Source organism: Alnus glutinosa, chromosome 11 (assembly GCF_958979055.1).
Source record: "Alnus glutinosa chromosome 11, dhAlnGlut1.1, whole genome shotgun sequence".
NCBI classification, from domain to species: Eukaryota; Viridiplantae; Streptophyta; class Magnoliopsida; order Fagales; family Betulaceae; genus Alnus; species Alnus glutinosa.
The window spans coordinates 21,219,366-21,242,537 of record NC_084896.1 but is presented as its reverse complement, the minus strand read 5'-3'; the positions used below and the strand labels follow the sequence as shown (position 1 = coordinate 21,242,537).

Genomic DNA, 23,172 nt, shown 5'->3' with positions numbered 1-23,172 from the left:
TCATGGGTTGGGTTAAAGCTGCGCAGGATTTTATAAAAACTAATAATAATTAAAAAAGAAAAACATATAAAGATTAAGGTTTTTGATTTGAATACAATGATCTTTATTTATGGAGTTTTATATAGATTTGAAAATTTTCAAATATAAACTAAATTTCTTAATTTAGGATAATCAAATCAACTAAATTTCTCGGTTTAGGGTAATATTATCGTCAAATATTTTTATTCTTATATTTCTATGATAAAACTATATAGATTAACCATAAGGTATAATTTGGTTTGCGAAATTAATATTCCATTAGCAAATGAAATAGTTATTATTGTGAATAAAATAGAGTGGAATAAAATAGATACTTCTACTCCTAAGTTTTTTTTAAGTAATTTTAATTGGATTCCAATTAATGCGACCACCTCCGAAATACCTCAGCAGTCTGCCACGAGGCGTTTTAGAGGTAATGCGACCACCCATTACAATATATTGCAGGTTTATTTGTTTATTTTTTTAAAAAAAAAAAAGAATTGAGAGAAAATAAAAATTAATAAATTGTTTTCCTTAAAAATGTAGTCTATTTTTTTTTAAGAATATCTATTCATCTGATTCTGTAATTCGTGTTAAAAATTGTTAGTTCTTTTGAGTCGTATTTAGACATAGATATAAGACTATATAGGTCAACTATAATTTAATTCATTTAATTAAATAGTGTGAACCCTTAAATCATAATCTGCTGATTACGCACGTGTCAAAATTATTGAACAAAAAATTGTCACTATTTTATCTCATCCAAAATATGATTCCCCACTTGCAAAATATCCAATGAAGTTTTGACTCTTAACTATCAAACAGAAAACAGTAAGTCAAAAACACTCTCCTGCCCACATGCAATAAAAGACGGCCATCCCCCCTTCATACCCTCACATTCTGTTTCCCTGTACGCAGAGGCTGTAGGCATTCAATGGGAGCACTGGATATACAAACACCGCCCCCCACCGCCGCCGCACCTACTGACCCAGAGAAAAACATCCCCAACGCCGACGAAGATGTCGACCCAGAGGAGCTCTCTCCCGTCGAGGAGGTCAGGCTAACCGTGGCCAACACCGACGACCCTACCCTCCCCATATGGACCTTCAGGATGTGGTTCTTGGGCTTAATCTCATGCGCCCTCCTCTCTTTCCTCAACCAGTTCTTCGCCTACCGGACGGAGCCCCTCATCATAACCCAAATCACCGTCCAAGTGGCCACCCTTCCCATCGGCCGCTTTATGGCCTCCGTTCTCCCGGAGACCAAGTTCCGGTTACCCGGGCTCGGGTCCCGGAGTTTCTCGCTCAATCCGGGTCCGTTCAACATGAAGGAGCACGTGCTCATTTCCATCTTCGCTAATGCTGGGAGCGCATTCGGATCTGGGTCAGCTTATGCTGTTGGTATTGTTACCATAATCAAAGCCTTCTACCACCGGAAAATCTCTTTTGTCGCCGGTTGGCTTCTTATTACCACTACGCAGGTACGCAGCAGCAGTCTGTTTATGATATTTTATTAATTTATTTATTATTTATTATTTGGAAACAACAAAAGTTGCAGAGGAATCTCATGATTTTAACCGTTGTTTATTGGATTTCTGACAGATTTTTTTGGATTTCAAATTCGTCCCAATCGCATCTGTTTTTAAAATAGTATTTTTATATGATTTATTTTAATTTTATTATGGCTCGTATATATTTTTTTTTTAACACGTAGCGTGTTATTAAAAAAGCGTGTATTTTTTTTTTTTTTTGACACTCGTAAAAATCTAGATTGAAAGAAATTCCGGAAAATTGAATGGTTGAAGCATGGTGGCCGGTTAATTTGCAGGTATTAGGATACGGTTGGGCTGGGCTATTGAGGAAGTACGTGGTGGAGCCGGCGCATATGTGGTGGCCTGGCACTCTCGTTCAGGTTTCATTGTTCCGGTACGTACTCGCCATCTTTATAGTTTTCATTGGATTTTTTTTTTTTTTTTTGAGGGAAAGTTTAACTTTCATTAGAATATGAAAAGGGTACATAAATCACTATAAAGGTGAACATAACTACCTCAAGGGTATACAAATTACACCACCACAAAGGTATGTACCTAACTCAAACAGAAATCAGACAAATAATACAGGCAGATTGCTAGACATAAAACCTAGACAACCAAAATAATGCCTCTGCGTTAACATATAACTTTGCTTGAATAGGGAGTCGGTCATACAAACTGGGCTAAAAGCACTGTCTAGGTTAATAACCACAAAGCAACCTGTCAACCGAAAGAGAAACAAAAAAACCTCACAGAAACTGCCATCTGGAAAAAACCGCCCACTGCCTGTGACGGCGAGTGTACTCACGCGCCGCCTCCAACCAGCCCTATAATAGGCTTTTACCAACATCCACCGATCGCCACCAGCCACAACCCAAAAGAACAGAGCGTGGTCAACCACGCGCGGTCCCAGATGAGAAAACACCCAGGCACATGGTGACCACGCGCCGAACACCGCACCTCAGCACCACCAAAGCAAGCAGATCCCGGACCAGAAGACGTCGACAAACACAACTGAAAGGCGCGTGTCAAGCAAAAGACGGTAGAAAGGCGCAGATCGGGCCTTCAAAAATTGTGAAAACTGAAGAACACAGTCAAACCCACCGTCGACACACCGGGACGGCCCTTCACCATCAAGCACCTCACGTGCAGGCTTTCCTATCATAACAAAGAAACAAGAAAACAACATAGCCCAAACGGACTATGAGAAAATAAAACCCACAACCGGATCTAAACCGGAGGGGACAAAAACTCCACAAACCCTAGTGGTTGGGAGACTCAATCCTCCAAAAGGGAAACTCAACAAATTAACTCAACAAATTTTTTTTTTCTTTTTCTTTTTTAATATATATATATATATATATATATTATGGGAAAACTTTATTTAAGGGTACCAGCTTTTATTCTTTTTAAAAGAAGTTACTTTAACTTCAAATTGTCTCAATTTAGAATTTTTATTTTTCGAAAAATCTCAATTTAGAGTTATCTTTTAGGATTTTCTATTAAATCCTATCAAAATTTTCAAAATATTATTATTTTTTTAAGGGAAAAAAAAAAAAAGAAAAAGAAAAATTGTTAGGATTTAGGTGTTGGTTAGAATTTAACAGAATTTACAAAAATATTCATGCTTAAATCTTTGAAATATCTTTGAAATTTTATATATATATATATATATATATATATATATATATATATATATATATATATATATATATAATTTTTTAAAAAAATAAACACAGGGATATTTTGAGAATTTTGATAGGATTTAACTTAAAATCCCTTAATGGCAATGAATGACCTCTAATTGAGACTTTTCGACAAATGGATATCCTAAATTGAGACGGTTTGAAGTTTAAGCATCTTCTAAAAGAGTAATTTTACATGTACATTAAGTGTTTATAAAAAAATGAGATGATTTTTAAAATTACTTTGATCAAAATTATTATTTGATGAATCACATGTGTAATGGTGATTTTAAACGTCATCTCATCTTTTAATGAACATTTGATAAATACTTAATGTACGTATAGAATTACTCTTTTAAAAAAGGGCAAAAGTTTAAAATAGTCAAGTAAAGTTATCTCTAATTTTTTTCAAAATTTTTTTATTTCTTTTCTAGTAAGATTTAGTATTTTTATTATTATTAAATTTCATTGTTGCGGAGATTCTAAAAGGCCTAGGCAGCTAGTCTTATCAGGGGTCCCAACCTTTTATCTTCTTCTGCAGCAATAATAATGCTACATTATTATTTATTGTGATTGTGATTCACTGATTCTAAACCTTTTTTTTATCCCTATATTAATTAATTGACTATTATTTTTATAAATAAATAATGGTGGTGCGGCCGAATGGAAACGAGCCTTTGTTTGGACGGCTTTTCACATTTCTTTGTCCAATTAATTAAAATAAGCTTAATATTTTTGTTCTAGAATTCTGAATTGTGGATCTCATTGGATTCAAATCTTGACCCGCATCATTGTGGAGTTTTGAGTGTTCTGAATTGTAGGTCTCATTTTTGTCGCCAATTCCTTGAAAGTGATGGGTTTGAAATTTTATCGTTTACTGTTTTGTCATCAAATTATAGGAAATTGAAAAAGTACGCGTATTTTTTTTAAACTACCACTTTATTGACTTTATTGTTAATGTGTCACGTAACCAAAAACCTTGGTTTTATTTATTTTTAGTTTTAGGTTTTTTTTTTTTAAAAAAAATTACCCCGACTGAAAATTATATAAAACAAAATCTTAATAATAAGAAAAAAAGAAGCAAATTTTCAAGAAAATGGAAAACCTTGATTTTTATTTTTTAGTTGTTTACTTTTTTTTAAAAAAAATTAATTTTTGATTTTTTATATAATTTTAAGAATTTTTATAATTTTACGAGGAATATTTTTGTCATTGTTGGGAGGCATATTGAGATTGTTTGGTAGTATAAGGAAGACGTTGAAACAATTTGTAGTTTAATAATACATTAACAATTGGATGGTAATTTAAGAGTTTTGTTATACTTTTCTCAAAAATAAAAAACATTTCACACTAACTTCCAACAAATTTATTAGATATTTATAAAATGTTTATTTGGTATATAATGTTACTTAATATTAATAATAATAATAAAATAAGGAAAGAAGAAGACAAGAAAGAAGTGACAACTCCAGCTGAATCCGGCTATAAATCACTCATCCGAGTTGACTTAGGAAAGCGAAAACTTCACGTCAACGGATACTATTTTTTTTCGGATTCAGATCCACAGCAATTCCTAGAATTTGTCGTGGTAGCAATAGTTTCATTTCAAGCCGTTCGTCATATCCAACAGCCTGGAAGATGACACGTGTATCTCTTCACTCCCCTCTCTCCCTCTCCGGAAATACCACTCTTTTATCTCCAGAACCAAGCTTCGTTCCGTCGAGGGCCGCTGAGCGCCTCCTCTCACAGGATCTCAAGCTGAGGGCTGCCTCCAACCGCCACGAACGCCACCTCTAACCGCCGATGCTGGTTGTCGCCTTCAACCACCAAAGCCCTCTCCCTCTCTGTTCATTTGGGATTTACTTTTTTTCTTTTTTTTCTTTCTCTCGGAATAAGATTTGCAATGGATTGTGCGCAGTCTCTCCCCTTTGCCCTCTCTTACGGTACTCACCACAACCCCTTTGCAATGGGTTGTGGGTTTTAGTGATTCATTGAAATTTGTCACCCATATTTGTACTTGCGTCTGATGGTTACGTGGGGTCTGAAAGTTCTGAAATTCTCTTTTTCTATCTTCTTCATCTTCTTCTTTTCTCTCTCTCCCCCATTCTCTTGCCCTTACTACTTCACCGAATATGAGGACCAACCATCTAAGAAAACAAAAAAAATCATGGACACATGGGTTTTTAACCCAATCTGGTGCTTGTGATCTGACAATCTTTTGAGAAAAAATTCGGTAGGATGGAACTGTGTGTTTTGGAACTCTTTTTTTTATCAAGTCATTTAAAAAAATCAAAAATCAAACACCTCACAAATAAAAGCCTCAGAATCTCTTAATTTTATCAACGAAAACTGCAAAAAAATTTCTAAAAAAGAGATGATCGGACGAGGGGAGATGTGAAAATGGAGCTCGGGCGTCTGATGCGAAAATGGTGTCTTTGGAGAGATGCGAAAATGAGCCCAAATCTTCTCCTCTTGCTTTTTTCTTTTTCTTTCAAAATGAAGCTCTCTGGGCGTCTGAAGATGGAGCAGTTGCTTGTTGTTCTGCAAACTGTACACTAATTTTAGAAGAGAATGAGGTTGCTGGAGGGGAGAAGGGAAAGACGATTCAGACTAACAAAACATTTCGATGTTTTTCAAGTTTTTGAAAAAGTCAGTCCTCACGCGGATCGCTGAGGTGGCATTAGTGTTAGGCCGTTAGATGGATCTAACGGCCTAGACTCTTGCTATTGTTACCACAGCAATTTTTAAGAATTGCCGTGGATCCGAATCCTTTTTTTTCCTGAGACACATTAATGGGGCAAAATTGTTACGTACAGCTACATTTATGTGTAGTTAATTAATGGACCACCTCACATTTGGAACCCTAAAATTGACTCCGATTTTGTGAGAGAGAGACGAGGAGCCCGTGTGCAGGCCATGGCATGGGTATAATTCTTCGGTAGACTGTCCCCTTCGTCGAAATCTAGACCACTTTATTATCCAAATACACGTATAATCTGATTAACCACTCAAAAAGGCTTTCCAAGTTTGGTGGACCATATACAACTGTGGACCCAGTTGGGATTAAGACATGTGGAACGCGGAATCAAGACTTTTTGGGCTTGTCCGAACCACGTAAATAAATAAATTCATAAATACAAAAGAATAATAAATGAAAAAGTCATTGACGAGGAGTCGGGGCGTAGAAAATAATATTTTTATAAGAAATAATTGGGTTGCCAAAGACCCTCCAACTTTGGAAGAATTGTGTTCATGTCAATGTTGTAAAGAGGAAAGTTTTTATTGAAAATAATTGTTAGTAAACACTTGGCCGGCCTCCTTTCCTAGCTTGTTCACACTTGGCCGGTCTCTTGTCTCTGGTCTCTTTCATTTTCGTTGCTGGGATAGGCCAAAACAAAAGTGATGCACATTAAATGATAAGACCTCACTCGTTTTCAGTCACACTATTTAGATTAAGGATTATTTAATCCATCCCTTAATACACTACACAGCACATAAAGACGAAAAGTGTGGGAGCCTAAGACATGACTTAATTGAGGGTAGAACTTTAGCCTGTTTTCATTGTCAAGGCAAGTGAAAGGGACCCTTAAATGGGGACCATGTGCTGTTTGAAGACTATAATGATGATGATGATGATGATGATGATATTAATGAGAAGATAGATAACTAGTAACAATAATAAGACTTGAAAATAATGGTGCTGTAGTAGACTGCAGTAGCAGCAAGCAAAAGCAGTAGGATCAGTAAAAAGAGTAATGCCACCATCACTATATACGCATACTAAATAATGGTTTTCTTTATGTGCCTCCTCCTTATCATGCATGCTTTGATTCCATTAACATAATCAGGCCACCATACATGCATGTGAAATCCGATATGCTGATTAGAATTCTTACACCAAAATAATATCAGTAACAAGCCGAAATCGTTGATACCTAAGATGTTTCTGCCAGATCCCTGTCACAACAGTGTAATAGATCACTACTACAATGATCTGGCCAAGGAAAGATTTTGATAAGGTCACTGTTACATCTCTATAAGAGTAGTAAAGTGCAAAGTGCAAAGGTCTCAAAATGTGAAAGACTCCTCTAAATCTTGTTAAATTTTGATTCACCTTTTTGCAGGGCTTTGCATGAACGTGAAAAGCAGCAGCGTATGTCACGGGCGAAGTTCTTCCTAATTGCACTAATTTGCAGTTTCACATGGTACCTGGTCCCTGGGTACCTGTTCTCAACACTTACAAGCATATCATGGATCTGCTGGACATTCTCCAAGTCAGTGACAGCCCAGCAGATTGGTTCGGGCATGAGAGGCCTTGGACTTGGAGCTGTGACACTTGACTGGTCTGCTGTGTCTTCTTTCTTGTTCAGCCCCCTCGTCAGCCCTTTCTTTTCCATTGTCAACGTTTTTGTAGGCTACATATTGATAGTCTACATTGCAATCCCTACAGCATACTGGGGGTTTGACTTGTACAATGCAAGAAGCTTTCCTATTTTCTCGTCGCACTTGTTTACAGCTGCAGGACAAAAGTACAACATATCAGCTATTGTAAATAATAACTTTGAACTCGATCAAGCAAAGTATACAGAACAAGGACGGATTCACTTAAGCATGTTTTTCGCTCTCACGTATGGCTTTGGATTTGCCACAATCGCAGCCACCCTCACACATGTGTTTCTCTTCTATGGCAGGTATAAATATTCCCAATTCCTGTTTATCCTAGGTTTCCCTGGTGTCCTAAATGTATATTATATGCGCGCGTGTGTGTGTGTCTATATACAAATAAGAGATGCATAAGATACCTTCCAAAGTACGGAACAAAACCATGCTTCTCTATATCATTAAAGTCTTTATAAGGTTCTGAAATTTTCTAATTTATATTAGTAAAGTCTCATTTCATGCACAACTGTATGGGCAGGGAAATTTATGAGCGGTATCATGCTTCTAATCGGGGCAAGGACGATATCCATACCAAATTGATGAGGAGATACAAGGACATACCTTCCTGGTGGTTCTACTTGTTGCTTGGTGTGACACTCGCAGTTTCCTTTGTACTCTGCATATTTTTAAATGACCAAATTCAGATGCCATGGTGGGGACTCCTCTTTGCCGGAGCCATGGCCTTTATCTTCACTCTTCCAATCAGCATCATAACTGCCACAACAAACCAGGTTACTGGATTCATACTCTTTCCACCTTTTTCCCTATCTTGAATTTGTATGGAATAATGAGAATCATAATTCAACTAGTTGGCCCTGGTCATGCAATTTGTGCTATATTAGACCTTTAACATGCCCGCTAAAACTCAAGATACCATACTAAGTATAAATGTATAATGATTTCAATTCCATGATCTACATAAAAACTTACTGTTTTCCCATGAACGATTTGATGTTCGTACAGACACCAGGGCTAAACATTATCACGGAGTATGCAATGGGTCTAATATACCCAGGAAGACCAATAGCCAATGTGTGCTTCAAAACCTATGGTTATATGAGCATGGCTCAGGCTGTCTCCTTCCTTAGTGACTTCAAGCTAGGACATTACATGAAGATTCCTCCAAGATCAATGTTTTTGGTTCAGGTACTTTTTTCCTTTCTACCATCAACAAATCAAAAGAAATGAAAATAAGTTAACACATTTATTTACTATTATTTAGATATTAGATCTTTTTAACGCCCAAGTAGAAACATATTTTTAAAGTGTCTTAAAGCTAAAAGATTGATAGAGAACATAAAAACATCAAGGTTTTGTTCTCTCTTTTGTTTTCTGTTTCAAAACAAAAAAAACCCGAAACACAAAACACTCAATTGTGTTCACCTTTATGTCACGTTATAATATTTTTTCAAGCCAAAACCAAAAACAAAAAACACCCTCCTAAACACATTAACAAACAAAGCCCAAGTATTTAATATGTATATCCTTTGTTCAACCTCCAAGTAATCCCATTCATATTACTCAGAGTAGATAGGACAAATTGCTTGATATTTATTACTAAAGAAAAGCATTGTCCAGAATTTGGAAATCAATGGCTAGTACTATAACACCAGAGTAGAAGCTAGGAAGAATCAAAATTGCTTTCTAGACACCTCTTATGTATTTGTAAATGCAAAAACCAGCCCAAAACTATAAATTACCTATTTTAAAACAGATGCAATGAAAGCAGAAAGCATGACTCATTGTAATTTCATATTGAAAAGAAGCAAATCATGCTAGATGCGTATAATGATCTTAGAACGACAATGTAAATGATCCTTAACTATCCAATATATACAAGCTATTTTGGCACATTTTCTGCAAAACTACTGACATATTTTGCTCTGCTGTTCATTGGTGCATGTGTATACCTAGTTCATAGGAACAATTCTGGCTGCAACCATCAACCTTGCAGTGGCAGTGTGGTTGCTCGACTCAATTAAGAACATATGCCAGGATGATCTCCTTCCCTCGAACAGTCCCTGGACATGTCCTGGGGACCGGGTCTTCTTTGATGCATCTGTAATTTGGGGTCTGGTAGGACCTAAACGGATCTTTGGAACTCTGGGAAACTATGCAGCAATGAATTGGTTCTTCCTTGGAGGTGCAATAGGGCCGGTTATTGTTTGGCTGCTTCATAAGACATTCCCTAAGCAATCATGGATTCCCCTGATTAACCTTCCAGTTCTCCTGGGATCAACGGGAATGATGCCACCGGCAACACCCCTGAACTACAATGCCTGGATTATAGTTGGAACAATTTTCAACTTTTACATCTTCCGTTACCGAAAGCAATGGTGGCAGAGGTACAATTACGTTCTTTCAGCAGCACTGGATGCTGGGGTGGCTTTCATGGGTGTGCTCTTGTACTTTTCAGTGGGCTTGGAAAACAAAAGTTTGTCCTGGTGGGGTACCGATGGTGAACATTGTCCATTAGCAACATGTCCAACAGCCAAGGGCATAGTGGTTGATGGTTGTCCAGTAACCTAATATTTATATGCTTCTGTCATAGATCGTTTCCCTCTAATGTTGCACAACATATTAGTAGCAATTAATATGATACTACACCCAAAGTGGAGGGAATTTCATGCTTTATAGGGATTTATAATGTTTTATGCAAATTATCTTTTAAGTTTACATATACATATATATTGTTGTAAAGATCTTTTGGTCCAACTCTTAACAGCAACAAATTAATCTGACACAACTGAAATTGCATTCAAGCAACAAAGCTCATGATTCTTTTTTTTTCTTTTTTCTTTTCTTTTCTTTTTGGTTACTTATCCAAAAGAAAGAATCATGATCTGTGTTGCTTAAATGCAACATTATACAGGCACTAATGAATTGGTAGCGAAGGAGGCAGAAACAATATAATTGCAATGATGGGGGTGGTGGAATGCAATTGGTATTAATAAGACTGTAGAAGGTGGAGTATTAGTAGAAAATGGTATAGATTATAGTGGGATTAAGATCATTCAAGGAAAATATTGGAAAAATCAAGCATCCATTTTAGACCCAACTTTTCCTATAAAATTGGAGATTGATAAAAATTAGGCACGTCTAGGAATTACAATTTCCTTTCTTTTCTACTAAGAGCAGAAATGTATATAATATCAAGGGCTACACGATTCTTTGTGGAAGGAAGGTTGTAACAACGCAACATCGGTATGGGACCCCAGAAACGGCAAACAACCTTCTCCCTTGCCTGCCAACTCCTGCAATCCCTTCCCTTATTACCTACTTTTACCCAAGTCCAGTCTCCTCCGATTTCACACCAGCAACCTGTAAACTTGCCCGTTTTCAAGCGCCACTCTATGCATGCTCCAGAGGGGATTGACCCTTCGACAAGTCAGTCCAGTCAGAAAGGGGAGGCCCGCTGCCTAGACTGCATTTCAGGAGTTTGAACACCATCCCATTTCAACCGAAAATACAACCCTGTCAAGAAGTGATTCTAAATTTGATACTTTTACATTCAAAATTGGAATAGATATATTCGTACCCAAAATTAATTTTAATTTTGATTCTTTCAAATGCACATTTCTACCCAAACTTCTTAAATTTGATTTTCGTACATATATTCTCACAAAAACTAGCTAAAAATGTATCCATTTCACACATATTCCGTCCAAATTTTTGTTTTAATATTTGATTCTTTTATAGGATTCACCAAAATCAACTATGAGACTAAAACAAGAAAAGATGTAGGATGGTATTTGGGGGAGAGGGGGGGGGGGGCAACTTCTGTTATTTTTATGGTCTAGATTTCAAAATATTAATTATCATTATTATTTTTCAATTTTTAATGACTAATTATTGGCTAATTGTGTAGACATTTGTCTAGATAAGCTCAACAAAAACTGAAATAAATTTCAAACTAGTCTAAACAGACTGCATTGTAGTTCAAACTAGTTCTAACATCCAGACAAACTGGGTATAAAATAAAACTAGTTCAAATTGGACCAGACTTTTTTCCAGTTTGGTTTAATCATAAACGAACCACCTCTATGGTTTGCCAAACGGAGAATGCTAGGCATCCCAAATTTTTTTCTCAAAAGTTTGTTCCCAAATGATGTGTCAACACCTCATGTGATCTATCATTTTGAAAAATGTGTCACAATCTCATGGGATTGTGACACATCATTTGAGAACCAACTTTTGGAAAAAAAATTTGGGATGTTTAGCATTTCTCTTGCCAAACCCCCCGAGCATCCCCATTAAGCTCTCCAAAAGTGATGTTTAGCCAAATTTTGGCTAAAATTCACAAAATCCATCATCTATCAAGCTCTCTTTTCTTTCTCTATTATAATACTTGTCAGATTTGTACTTCATATTTGGAGAAACAATCTTCCTCTCTATCTCATTTTCATACATTTTTATATTATATTCTCACTCTCACTCATTTCCTCACTCTTTCTTGGTTTGTGGGGTGATTTTGAGAATAAAAAAAAAGAAGAAAAGAATAAAGTTAGAATAAAATTATATTTAAATAAAATGGAGTGAGATTTAGAGTGTTTATCGTGTGGTGCTTTTGTAAAGTTGCTAGTTAAACTAAAAAATGTGAATATTTTAACCAGATTTATCCTAAATAATAGAGTTCACTAGGGATGCACTTAGTTTACATTTCTATTTTTATTTTTCCTTGGTTCTTCTCTTCCTCGCCTCTTGTTTTTTTTTTTTTTTTTTTTTTCCTTATCAAGAGAGAGAGAGAGAGAGAGAGGGAAAAAAAAAAAAAAAAAAACCTTTGGTGGCATCCCCCTCTGTAGTCATCCTATTTAATTTATCTAATGAAAAAAGGAAGACAAGGAACAGTGAAGCACCTTCTCAATTTTTCATTCTATGTAAGCAAGTGTTAGAAAATAAAATCGAAAGCAGAAAAACGAAAATGCTCCTAAGGCACAAAATAAATATTTATATACATATTAATTTTGAAAATACTTTAACAATCCCCCACCATTTTCAAAATCAAAACACAACTTGACTATAATAGGAAAAAGCATGCATAAATGAAGGTGTCTTGAGGACTTGAACCTTTACTTAGTGATAATATGTCAGAGCTAATCAGAATACTATGGTAGACAAGCTTTGAACCAGTTATCCTATTTGACTAGCCGGGCACATCTCACACATGCTTTTTCTTCTCTTTGAGTAGTTCTAGAAGCCGACACGTGGATTGGCCTTGTGTCAATATCCTGGTTTCATGAGCGCTCTAGAGACAAAACCTTAGTCTCATAGAAGGCAGCACCACCTCCGACACTCATATAGGTAAGCTTATCAAAAGTGCCCTGTAACTGATACACTTCAACATAAATCTGTTATAAGCCTATTAAGTGCAAAAGGCACAACCTCCATTTTAACATTACAGATTCCAAGCACCTTAGCGTTGAGATGGTTTATTAGTTTAAAAACTAATATTATATGGGTGCTTGCGATCACATCATATAGTGTACTTTAGCTCATTGAACTCAAGATCTTAATAATTTAAGTGTTGAGTTGAGTTTCCACTATTGGTGATCTAAAGGTTTTAACCCCATCTCCTTTGATGTTTTCCACACCAAATCCCTTGCAAGTCCTTTAGTTAATGGATCTGCTAAATTTTGAACAGATCTCACAAAATTAATTGTAATTACTCCATCAGTGAGTAATTGCCTTACATAACTATGCCTTAAACCAATATGCCTCGATTTGCCATTATAAATATGACTATAAGCCCGCGACAGTGTTGCTTGACTATCACAATGTAAAGAAACAGGAGGCATAGGTTTAGGCCACAAAGGAATTTCCATTAATAAATTCCTTATCCATTCCGCTTCTTTGCTACAAGAAGCTAATGCCACAAACTCTGCCGCCATGGTAGAGTCTGTAATAAGGGTCTGTTTCTTAGAACCCCAGGAAATAGCTCCTCCACCAAGGGTGAATATCCACCCACTGGTTGATTTGTGATCATCGTTATCCGTGATCCAACTAGCATCCGTATATCCTTCCAATACTGTAGGATACCCGCTATACAAAATTCCATAATTAATGGTTTTCTTTAAATATTTAAGAATCCTTTGTACATCAATCCAATGAATATGACTAGGGTTACTAGTATATCTACTCATTTTACCTACTGCATATGCAATATCAGGTCTAGTACATGTCATTGCATACATCAAGCAACCAATAACTCTAGCAAATTGTAATTGGTCTACAGCTCTACCAGTATTAGGATATAATTTCATGCTAGTATCAAAAGGTGTAGTCACAGGTTTACTATCAAACTGATTAAACCTTTTGAGAACTTTTTCAATATAATGTGATTGAGTAAGAATTAAATTTCCATTATTTCTAATAATTCTAATACCAAGAATCACATCAGCTACACTCAAATCTTTCATGTCAAAATTAGAAGACAAAAAATTCTTAGTATTAACAATGCTATCATAATCAGTACCAAAAATCAACATATCATCAACATATAAACATATAATGACTCCTTGATTTTTATAAAACTTACTATAAACACATTTATCAGAATCATGGATTTTAAAACCATTTGCAATTGCAGCTTGATCAAATTTTTCATGCCATTGTTTAGGAGCTTGTTTAAGACCATAGAGAGATTTAATTAATTTACAAACTTTACGTTCTTGATTAGGCAAAACAAATCCCTCTGGTTGATGCATATAAATTTCTTCTTCAAGCTCACCATTTAAAAATGCAGTTTTAACATCCATTTGATGAATATCAAATTTATAAATAGATGCTAAAGCAATTAACGTTCTAATAGTAGCAATCCTAGCAACAGGAGCATAAGTATCAAAATAATCCAAACCTTCTTTTTGTTTAAATCCTTTAGCAACCAACCTTGCTTTGAATTTTTCTATGGTTCCATCTACTTTCAATTTTCTTCTAAAAATCCATTTACAACCAATAGGAGTGGAACCAGGGGGTAAGTCTACTAAAATCCACGTGTTATTACCTATTATAGAATCCATTTCATCATTAATGGCTTCCTTCCAAAATTCAGAATCTTGAGACTTCATAGCCTCTTCATATGTCAAAGGATCCGATTCTATATTAGGTGATATCATCTTTTGCTTACAAGATGAATCTCTAGATCCTTCAACCAAATATAAAATGAAATCTGGTCCAAAAGATTTTTCTTTTCTCATTCTTTTGCCCCTCCTTATTTCAGAAGGTTCACTTGGTTCACCAAATTCAATGTTATTTCTTATAGGTTCCACCATCTTATCATTAATAGATGGAATTGATGTGAACCTATGTTCATAAAATTCTGCATCTCTGGATTCTATAACAGTATTTACCTCAACAGAAAGATTAGGTTCGACTACTAAAAACCTATAACATTTACTATGTTGTGCATAACCTAAGAAAATGCACTCTATAGCTTTATGTCCCAATTTCCTGATTTTTGGCTCAGGTAATCTGACAATAGCTCTACACCCCCACACCTTAAAATAACTAAGGTTGGGTTTTCTTTTCTTCCATAATTCGTATGGAGTAACCTTGGATTTCTTTTGAGGTATTCTGTTTAAAATATAACACGCAGAAAGAATAGCTTCTCCCCAAAAACTTTTGTTTAGTCCAGAATTACAAAGCAAGGAATTTACCATTTCAACTAAAGTTCTGTTTTTCCTTTCCGCAACTCCATTTTGTTGTGGAGTATATGCAATGGATGTTTCATGAATAATGCCTACAGATTCACAATATGAAGGAAAATAATATTCTCCTCCTCTATCGGATCTGAGGCATTTAATTCTAACATCACATTGATTTTCCACTTCTGTTTTATAAACTTTAAAATTTTCCAGAACTTCATCTTTTGAAAACATAAGATAAACATAACAGTATTTTGAAAAATCATCAATGAAAGTTACAAAATACTTTTTGCCTCCTCTTGTAGGATTACCATGCATATCACAAACATCACTATGTACAAGTTGTAACAAAATTGAAGATCGATCAATTTTTGGAAAAGGTTTTCTGGTAATGTTTGTTTGCATGCAAATTCTACATTTATCAATCATATCATTTACAGATTTAGGAATCAAATTTAAAACAACCATATCATGCATTCTTCTAGTACTAACATGACCTAATCTATTATGCCATAAAGAAATTGAGTCAATCAAATAAGCAGAATTATTAACTTTATTAATAAGGTTCAACTTAAACATCCCTTCAAACAGATAACCCTTCCCAACAAAAGCACCTCCTTTGGTCAGCACAAACTGATCTGACTCAAAGACAGCCTTAAAACCAAATTTATTAAGAAGACCTCCAGACACAAGGTTTTTCCTAATTTCAGGTACGAAATAAACATCAGTTAAAGACAGAACTTTTCCAGAAGTGAATTCAAGATTCACTGTTCCTTTGCCTTTGACAACAGCAGTGGAAGAATTTCCCATAAAGAGAACACAATTTTCCACCGTTTCAAAGGTCTTGAAAAAACTCCTTTCCTTGCATATGTGCCTGGTTGCACATGAATCAATCCACCACGAACCCTTTTCCTCGAGCATAAAAACCTCAGAAATCATTGCCACAAACTCTTTCGAGTCAGAATCCTGCTGTTTCTTTTTCAGAAAACGGCAGTCTCTCTTAAAATGGCCTGGCTTGCCACAATAGTAGCAACCACCCTTAATCTTCTTCTCATGGTTCTGGTCCGGCTTTTGATTCTTAAAGTTCTTCCTCTTCTTCTGATTGAGCTTTTTGAATTGAGAGGGCTTCTTTGAAGAATTCCCTTCCTTTCCTTCCTCCACCATATGCACTTTCGAGGACAGAATTCCTTGCTCTTCATTTTCTTTGATTTTCAATTCTTCCTCTATCTGAAAGTGTTGGCCTAACTGATCAACAGTTATCTCCTCCTTTTTGTGTTTCAGAATCTTTCTCTGTTCTTTCCAGGAGGGAGGAAGTTTATCAATGATGGATGAGACAGCAATTGACTCAAAATATGCAGAATTTCGTTAAATTGTTCAACAATAGGTCTAGCATCAACCATTCTGTAATTCATAAATTTAGAGGCCAAGAACTTCTTACTTGTAGCATCTTCTAAAAGATACTTAGCCTCGAGTGCATCCCAGACATCTTTGGCTGTTGATTTGCTTTGGTAGATGTCGAACAGAGAATCCACCATAGCATTGCAGATGTGTCCCTTGCAGATGTAGTCATCCTGCTCCCATTTCATCCTTGTCCGAGTATCAGCAATTGTCTCGTTCTCATGCGCTTCAGGTTTGGGAGTTGTAAGCACATAAGCCACCCTCAGTCCAGCAAGGAGGAAATGCATCTTCTTCTGCCATCGCTTGAATGAGGAACCATCAAACCTTTCGAGTTTGATGAAATCAGCAGCAAGTTCTTTCAGAGATTGCGGTGCCATTGAAGCAAAAATAAAGTGTCTGTTGAAACAGCAGTTTATGACTGTTATGGAAGCAGTTATGGACGGTTAGATTAGCAGTTATTTAAATATTATACAGAAGTAACTGCTGTCCAGTTATCAGAAATATATAGAAATAACCGTTGTACAGTGTTTAATAAAAGAAATAATAAAATTTATTTTATCTTCAATGCTTTTTCTGATACCTTCTGTATTTTAAAATTAAAAAGAGTCTCTGTCTGTCTCTTGATATAATAGAAAAATCTGAGAGTGTTCGGGTTTAATTTTTTTCGTTAGTGCAAAACGAGATTAAACAAACAGAGGTTTCTGGGCTCCATTGTATCCTGGAGAAATATTTGCTGTAACCTTTTTGCATACCTTTCTGGTGGGGGCAAATAATTTCTTAAGATTGTTAGAAAATAAAATCGAAAGCAGAAAAACGAAAATGCTCCTAAGGCACAAAATAAATATTTATATACATATTAATTTTGAAAATACTTTAACAGCAAGCACCAATTTGAAAGGAGTATGAAACTTCGCTTCAAAGACATAGGGCATAGTTTGAAAGAGGCAGAGACGGAGCTTGACCTTGGGCAAACCCTTTTTTTCTTTCTTTCTTTCATTTGATTAAGACTATTTATTTCGGCATAAAATTGTTTTTGTAAATTGTTTTTAGTATTTTCGGGTGTTTAACGATGGAAGAAAACCTGGTTAGTTGAAAATGTTTTTGTCTACCGTAAAACACAATGCCATGTTTGTTACAGTTTTTTTTTTTTTTTTTTTTTTTTTTTTTTTTTTTTTTTTTTTTTTTTTTCGAACATGTAGCATCTGCTACTGATATTAACTAAAAGAGGCCAACGGCCAATACAGAAAAGGGAGGTGAAAAACCCCCTAAAACCAGAGCCAACAAAACTGGCTAACACAATTGACAGAAAGAGATCCCAAAGAATAGCGACAACAGAACCTAAGAAGATCTCTATTCTTTGCCAAGAAAATACAACACTAATTGGATAACAACAGCTGAAATGATTGATCAGAATATATATATATATATATATTGAAGTGGTTAATCAAAGACTCTAATTACAGTTATGTTGGGTTTTTAATTATTAGTAAATTCAGTGTAAAATCTTAATTACTTTATTCAAGAAAGCAAAGAACAAAGTAAGGAAGAATATTGCAGAGCATTTTTCGAGAAAAGAAAAGAGCCAAGAAAGAAAGAATACTGCAGAATATCCTTCAAGAAAATGAAAAAGCTGAATGGTGAAAATATTGCAAAATATATTAATCAAGAAAGAAAATATCTGTGATGTGAAAAATATTTTGCATAATTAATTGTTCCTAATTGATTTTTATTCTGCTGACAAAAAGATTCCTTATATGTGCACTGCTTAATCAGGGATACCGTATTTCAGAAGATATTCAGATATTATTGCAGCATTAATTCTCCAACATGGAAATAACTGTACAAGGCAAAATCTGTAATATACTGATCAAGAAAGGAAAGATTATGAGACAAGGAAGATTCTGGCAATTTTGCAGATGTCAAAGTCGGTTTTCCCTGCATACTGTCCAGACGCCACCTATGTAAATCCGAATTTGATTAGAATTAAGATTTTAAAAGCCTATTTCAAGGGGCTTTGTGCTTGTAATTTTGTAAGAATTCAATATTGAGTTCTTGTGTGCTAAGAGATGGTGTTTAAGAAGAGATTATAATATTTGCTAGCTCTCTTAAAGTTTTTATTTGTGTGATTTGATCAACTGGTTAAAGTCTAGCTTAAAGAGGAGCCCTAAGTTAAATGAGTCCATTAAAGAACTCTTCAAACAGGAGGTCTGGTTGAGATGCGTTCAAGTATAGGTACGTGGTAGAGTTAAAGGTATGAATACTACATCAAGGATATGTGAGTACGACTGCTTTGTAACTAGCTATTTCTTCTGTTAGTGAATTTCTTAGGTTTGGCTGTCCCGGAGTAATTTTTCTCTTGGATATGAGTTTACAATTCGTCACCAAAATATGTCTCATTTACTTTTTCGCATTTATATTTTAATGAATTGTTGATCTCAGACACACTTAAATTAGGAGTCACTTTATATTTTTCAAGTTAGACCCAAATTATTTATTTATTTAACAAACATATCAATCTTCATAAATTTCAAGAAAAACTGACCCCAAATTAGGGTCTAAAGATATTCCTACGAATATTCTCCAACCAAACAGAATCTATATTAGAATTTAGAAGCAGCTATCTCTTTAGCTAGTATATGAGCAATTAAGTTTGACTCTCTAGAAGCATAAATAAAACTGGATGATCTAAACCATTGCAATTCCTGTTGGATGCTCTCAATAAAATGCCCGATTCGGGATAGGTGGGAGGATCCGAATTTGCTTTCCTCTATCTCTTTGATTAAATGACCATCAAGAATTTAAATTCTCTTTATTAAAATACTTGCAAAATGATTCAGTTGACATATGACTTTCACTCTCACAAAGTCACGATGGGACCCGGCTATAATATTGAAGTCCTTCATAAAATGACATGTTAGTCTCCCTTGAAATATATAGCATCAGACAAAGTTGAGAGAAAGAAGATGTATAATTAGTGCTGTATAATTTTTTATTATTATTATTTTAAAATATTAACGTGACAGTTTTAATAAATTTTTTATAAAGTCATTATTAAAATAAATTTCTAAAGATTAATTAGTACTGTCACATCAACATTGTAAGATAAAAATATAGTACGAGTAATGATTCAATGCCACCCAAAGATACAACTTTTCACCACCTTGCCTATGTGGCAAGGTAGTCCCCCACTATTTTTTGAGTTTTTATATTTTTTTAAAATAAATTAATGTGAGGGATCATTTTGCCATATAGGCAAGCTGGTGAAAAGTTGTATATTTAAGTGGTAGTGAATTATTACTCAATATGGTATATATCATTAAGTAATGTTTCTTACACAATAATTGTACACACTTTGTACAACAAAGCTAAAATGATTTTCACATTAAAAATTATTTCCACATCAGCTTAGGCTCCGTTTGGGTTTGAGATTTCAAAAAGTGTAATTTAAAAATAATGATTTTAAAATGTGATATTTGAAAAAATGATTTTTAAAAACGCAGTTAAGCGTTTGGCAAAATCGCAGGTTAGCCTTTTAAAACTTTGCGTTTTCAAAAAAACACCAAGTTGCCTGTAATTTGAAAAAGCAATTTCTGCTTTTACAAATCGCAATTTTTTTAAAACGCAATTCTTAAGCGATCCATTTTCTGCGAATTAATTTAAAATCGTACTTTTTGTCTACGAAATCACAATTTCAAATGCACCCTTAATTTGTTATACAAAATTTGTACAATTATTGTGCATGAAACGTTTCTCTATTACTCCATAGCATTAGTCAAAGAGAAATAACTCTTATATAACAATTGTGCACATGTTGTTAAGAGTGTATACACATGGGATGGAACCATAAAGTGGGTTCTACCACATAAATTTCACTTCATATATTTACAGTCATGCATATATTGTGCATAACTGTTGTACAAGAATCACTGCTCATTGTTAAATATACGGATAATTGCACCGTTGATCCCTGTGGTATGCCAGAATTATTTTTCACTCCATATGGTTTAAAAAGTTCATGGGAGGTCCTTGTGGTTAGCAATAATTACAAATCGATCCTTGGCGTCAAATTCCGTTAGAATTTTTAATAGATTCCGTCAAATGCTACGTCAGCGCCACGTGTCGTCAATAAGATGGCGACACGTGTCCATCTTAATAATAATAAAAAAATTATTAAAAAATAAATAAATATTCTTTTTTTTAAAAAAAAAAAAAATGGGGGCAAGGGGTGGCCGGGGGTGGCGCGCGGCCACCCCCATTGGAAAGGGGCCACCCCTTGCCCCCTCTTTTCTTTTCTTTTTTTTTTTTTAAAAAAATAAGTATATTTATTTATTTTTTTAAAAATTTATATTTTTTTATTAAGATGGGCATGTGTCGCCATCTTATTGGTGACACGTGGTGCTGACGTGACATTTGACGGAATCTGTTAAAATTTTTAACGGAATTTGACTGTAGGGATCGATTTGTAATTATTGCTAACTATAAGGACTTACTATAAACTTTTTAAACAATATGAAGTGAAAAATAATTATGACATACCACATGTGCAACTATCCCTTAAATATAAAACAAATAACATCAGACAAAGATGAGAGAAAAACAAAATCTGCAAAGCCTTTATTTTCTCTTGTTTTGACTTTTGAGGCCGCACGGGAGAGAAAAGATCAGAGTTGTTTTCGGTTTGGGGCGGAGTACAATGAAAAAAAAAAGGAGTTTTGCCTGGTGAATTTACTATTTTGTATTCCATGTATATTTGGTAGTGAATTTTTTTGGTGAATAACATAAATTTTGATATTTGTTAAGAGTTTTATTTTGTCAAAAGTATGTATAGGTTGTGAGTTTTATAAGCTTTGAAAAAACTTCCTTTTTTAAAGTGCATTTTATAAAGAAGTAAGGTTCAATGAATTTTATTATAATATCAAAGCTTCAGGATCTTAGACAATATTGGACATCTCTTCACATTGTACATGTGTTTGAACAATAGTACCACACATGAGTGGACGTGTTAAGAGTCCTACATTGTCAAGGTATACCAGGATGGTGGGCTTTATAAGCATTGAGTGAATCTCTTTCCTTAAGATGCCTTTTGTAAAAGAGTAAAGCTTAATAAATGTTATCAATATTATTGTCTTATTTATCGTAATTGTGATCGTTCGTAGAACAGATTAACACGGGAATTAAGTTTAGTGTGTTATTATGTAGTAATTGATAGTGAGTTGTAAACCATCTCTGACCAAAATGGATAGAGGGATAGCAGCATAAGCACGAGCGAAATTAGAAATATGATTAGGATGTTAATCATGCTATTGTCCTATTCATATTGCTTGCCTTTTGTTATTTATTAAGGCATTTCAAAGTATGGGTGGCTCCGGAAATTCCTAGAACGATAGAATATATATGCGAAATTACGTCATCAATATCATTGACGACCTGAAAGTTAAAAAGTTTTGATTAAATATATGTATGTACTATGTGCTTAAAGTAATGCTATATTGCGTCTATAGCCATATAATTTTATTGAAACAGGTTAACCACATCAGAAGACCCCCAAGTGGAGGTGCCCACTTTTGTCCTACAATCTCCTGGATGGGTGATTGAGCAAAATCTAATGTCGTTATTTTTGAAATAAAAATCTTAGAGTAATGTTTCTTACACAATTTTTGTACAACTTTTACACAACTCTAACAACTTTCTTTTAAAATCAGTCATTGAATATTTAGGACCCACATGTTGGAAAACAAATCCAATAGTTGATCATAACAAAAAGTAGTTAGAGTTGTACAAAAGTTGTGTGAGAATTGTAAGAAACATTTTAAAGGACTAAAGTCAAAACTTAAAAGGCTAATTATGAATTTTTTTTTTTTTTTTTATTTGGTAGAAAGAGATAAAGGCGAGTACAATCGGCATAACATTCCAATGTCAAGCCGCAGGTAACGGCAAAGCAATTGACTTAAGAAAGATCAAAGCAGCTTCTCTCACCAACTGTCTTCTTTTATTAAAGTAGAGGTATGTCTGTTTGTATAGATAGAGACCACAAAAAGGGAATTATTCGAGATACGGAATCTCCAATTAGAGTCATGAGGACAACGGCTTCTCTGAGAGTTGCCTTTCCAAGACCGAGTTAGGCTCCGTTTGGGAATCTCTTCTTCCTTTATGTTCATCTCTCTAAAAATTCTCACTTTAAAACATTCTTAATTTTTTTTTTTTCCTTTTTATATCACTTCAATATTTTTTTATTATTATTTAAATAAAAAAAACTAGTACAATACAATTTTTTTTTTTTTTACTTTTTTATATAATTATTTCAACTTTATATTCCATTAATCACATTTTACTATCACCTAAAAAAAATTTTCACGCAATATGAGGGGAGGGGCTTGCCAAATAAGGCCTAAAGTTGTTGACATTGACCATGTAGTGATTTGGGGGGACCCTTGACCGGCTCTCTCGCCACTTTTCAATA

General features: G+C 34.7%; 2 protein-coding genes across 2 annotated transcripts in view; one reads left to right on the top strand and one right to left on the bottom strand.

Moving 5' to 3' along the window:
• The first annotated feature begins 878 nt into the window (after window positions 1–878).
• On the top strand, window positions 879–10,374 carry LOC133881375 (oligopeptide transporter 4-like). Its single transcript, XM_062320288.1, has 6 exons — window positions 879–1,498; window positions 1,846–1,943; window positions 7,359–7,925; window positions 8,153–8,405; window positions 8,638–8,820; window positions 9,589–10,374. The coding sequence occupies exons 1-6, from the start codon at window positions 953–955 to the stop codon at window positions 10,201–10,203; spliced, it is 2,262 nt and encodes a 753-aa protein (XP_062176272.1). The 5' UTR covers window positions 879–952; the 3' UTR covers window positions 10,204–10,374.
• A 312-nt stretch (window positions 10,375–10,686) lies between these two features.
• Window positions 10,687–23,172, bottom strand: part of LOC133881376 (uncharacterized) — a 55,218-nt gene continuing 42,732 nt past the window's right edge. The window contains exon 9 of the mRNA XM_062320290.1: window positions 10,687–11,148. Within this exon, the coding sequence (XP_062176274.1) occupies window positions 11,072–11,148 (77 nt within the window). The 3' untranslated portion in view covers window positions 10,687–11,071. The remainder of the gene's footprint in view (window positions 11,149–23,172) is intronic.

Excerpts from the sequence above, each read along its gene's own strand:
- LOC133881375 (XM_062320288.1), top strand. The coding sequence starts at position 953 with ATGGGAGCACTGGATATACAAACACCGCCCCCCACCGCCGCCGCACCT. Across the intron at positions 1,944-7,358 it reads GTTCAGGTTTCATTGTTCCG|GGCTTTGCATGAACGTGAAA; the intron begins GTACGTACTCGC and ends ACCTTTTTGCAG. Across the intron at positions 7,926-8,152 it reads GTGTTTCTCTTCTATGGCAG|GGAAATTTATGAGCGGTATC; the intron begins GTATAAATATTC and ends CTGTATGGGCAG.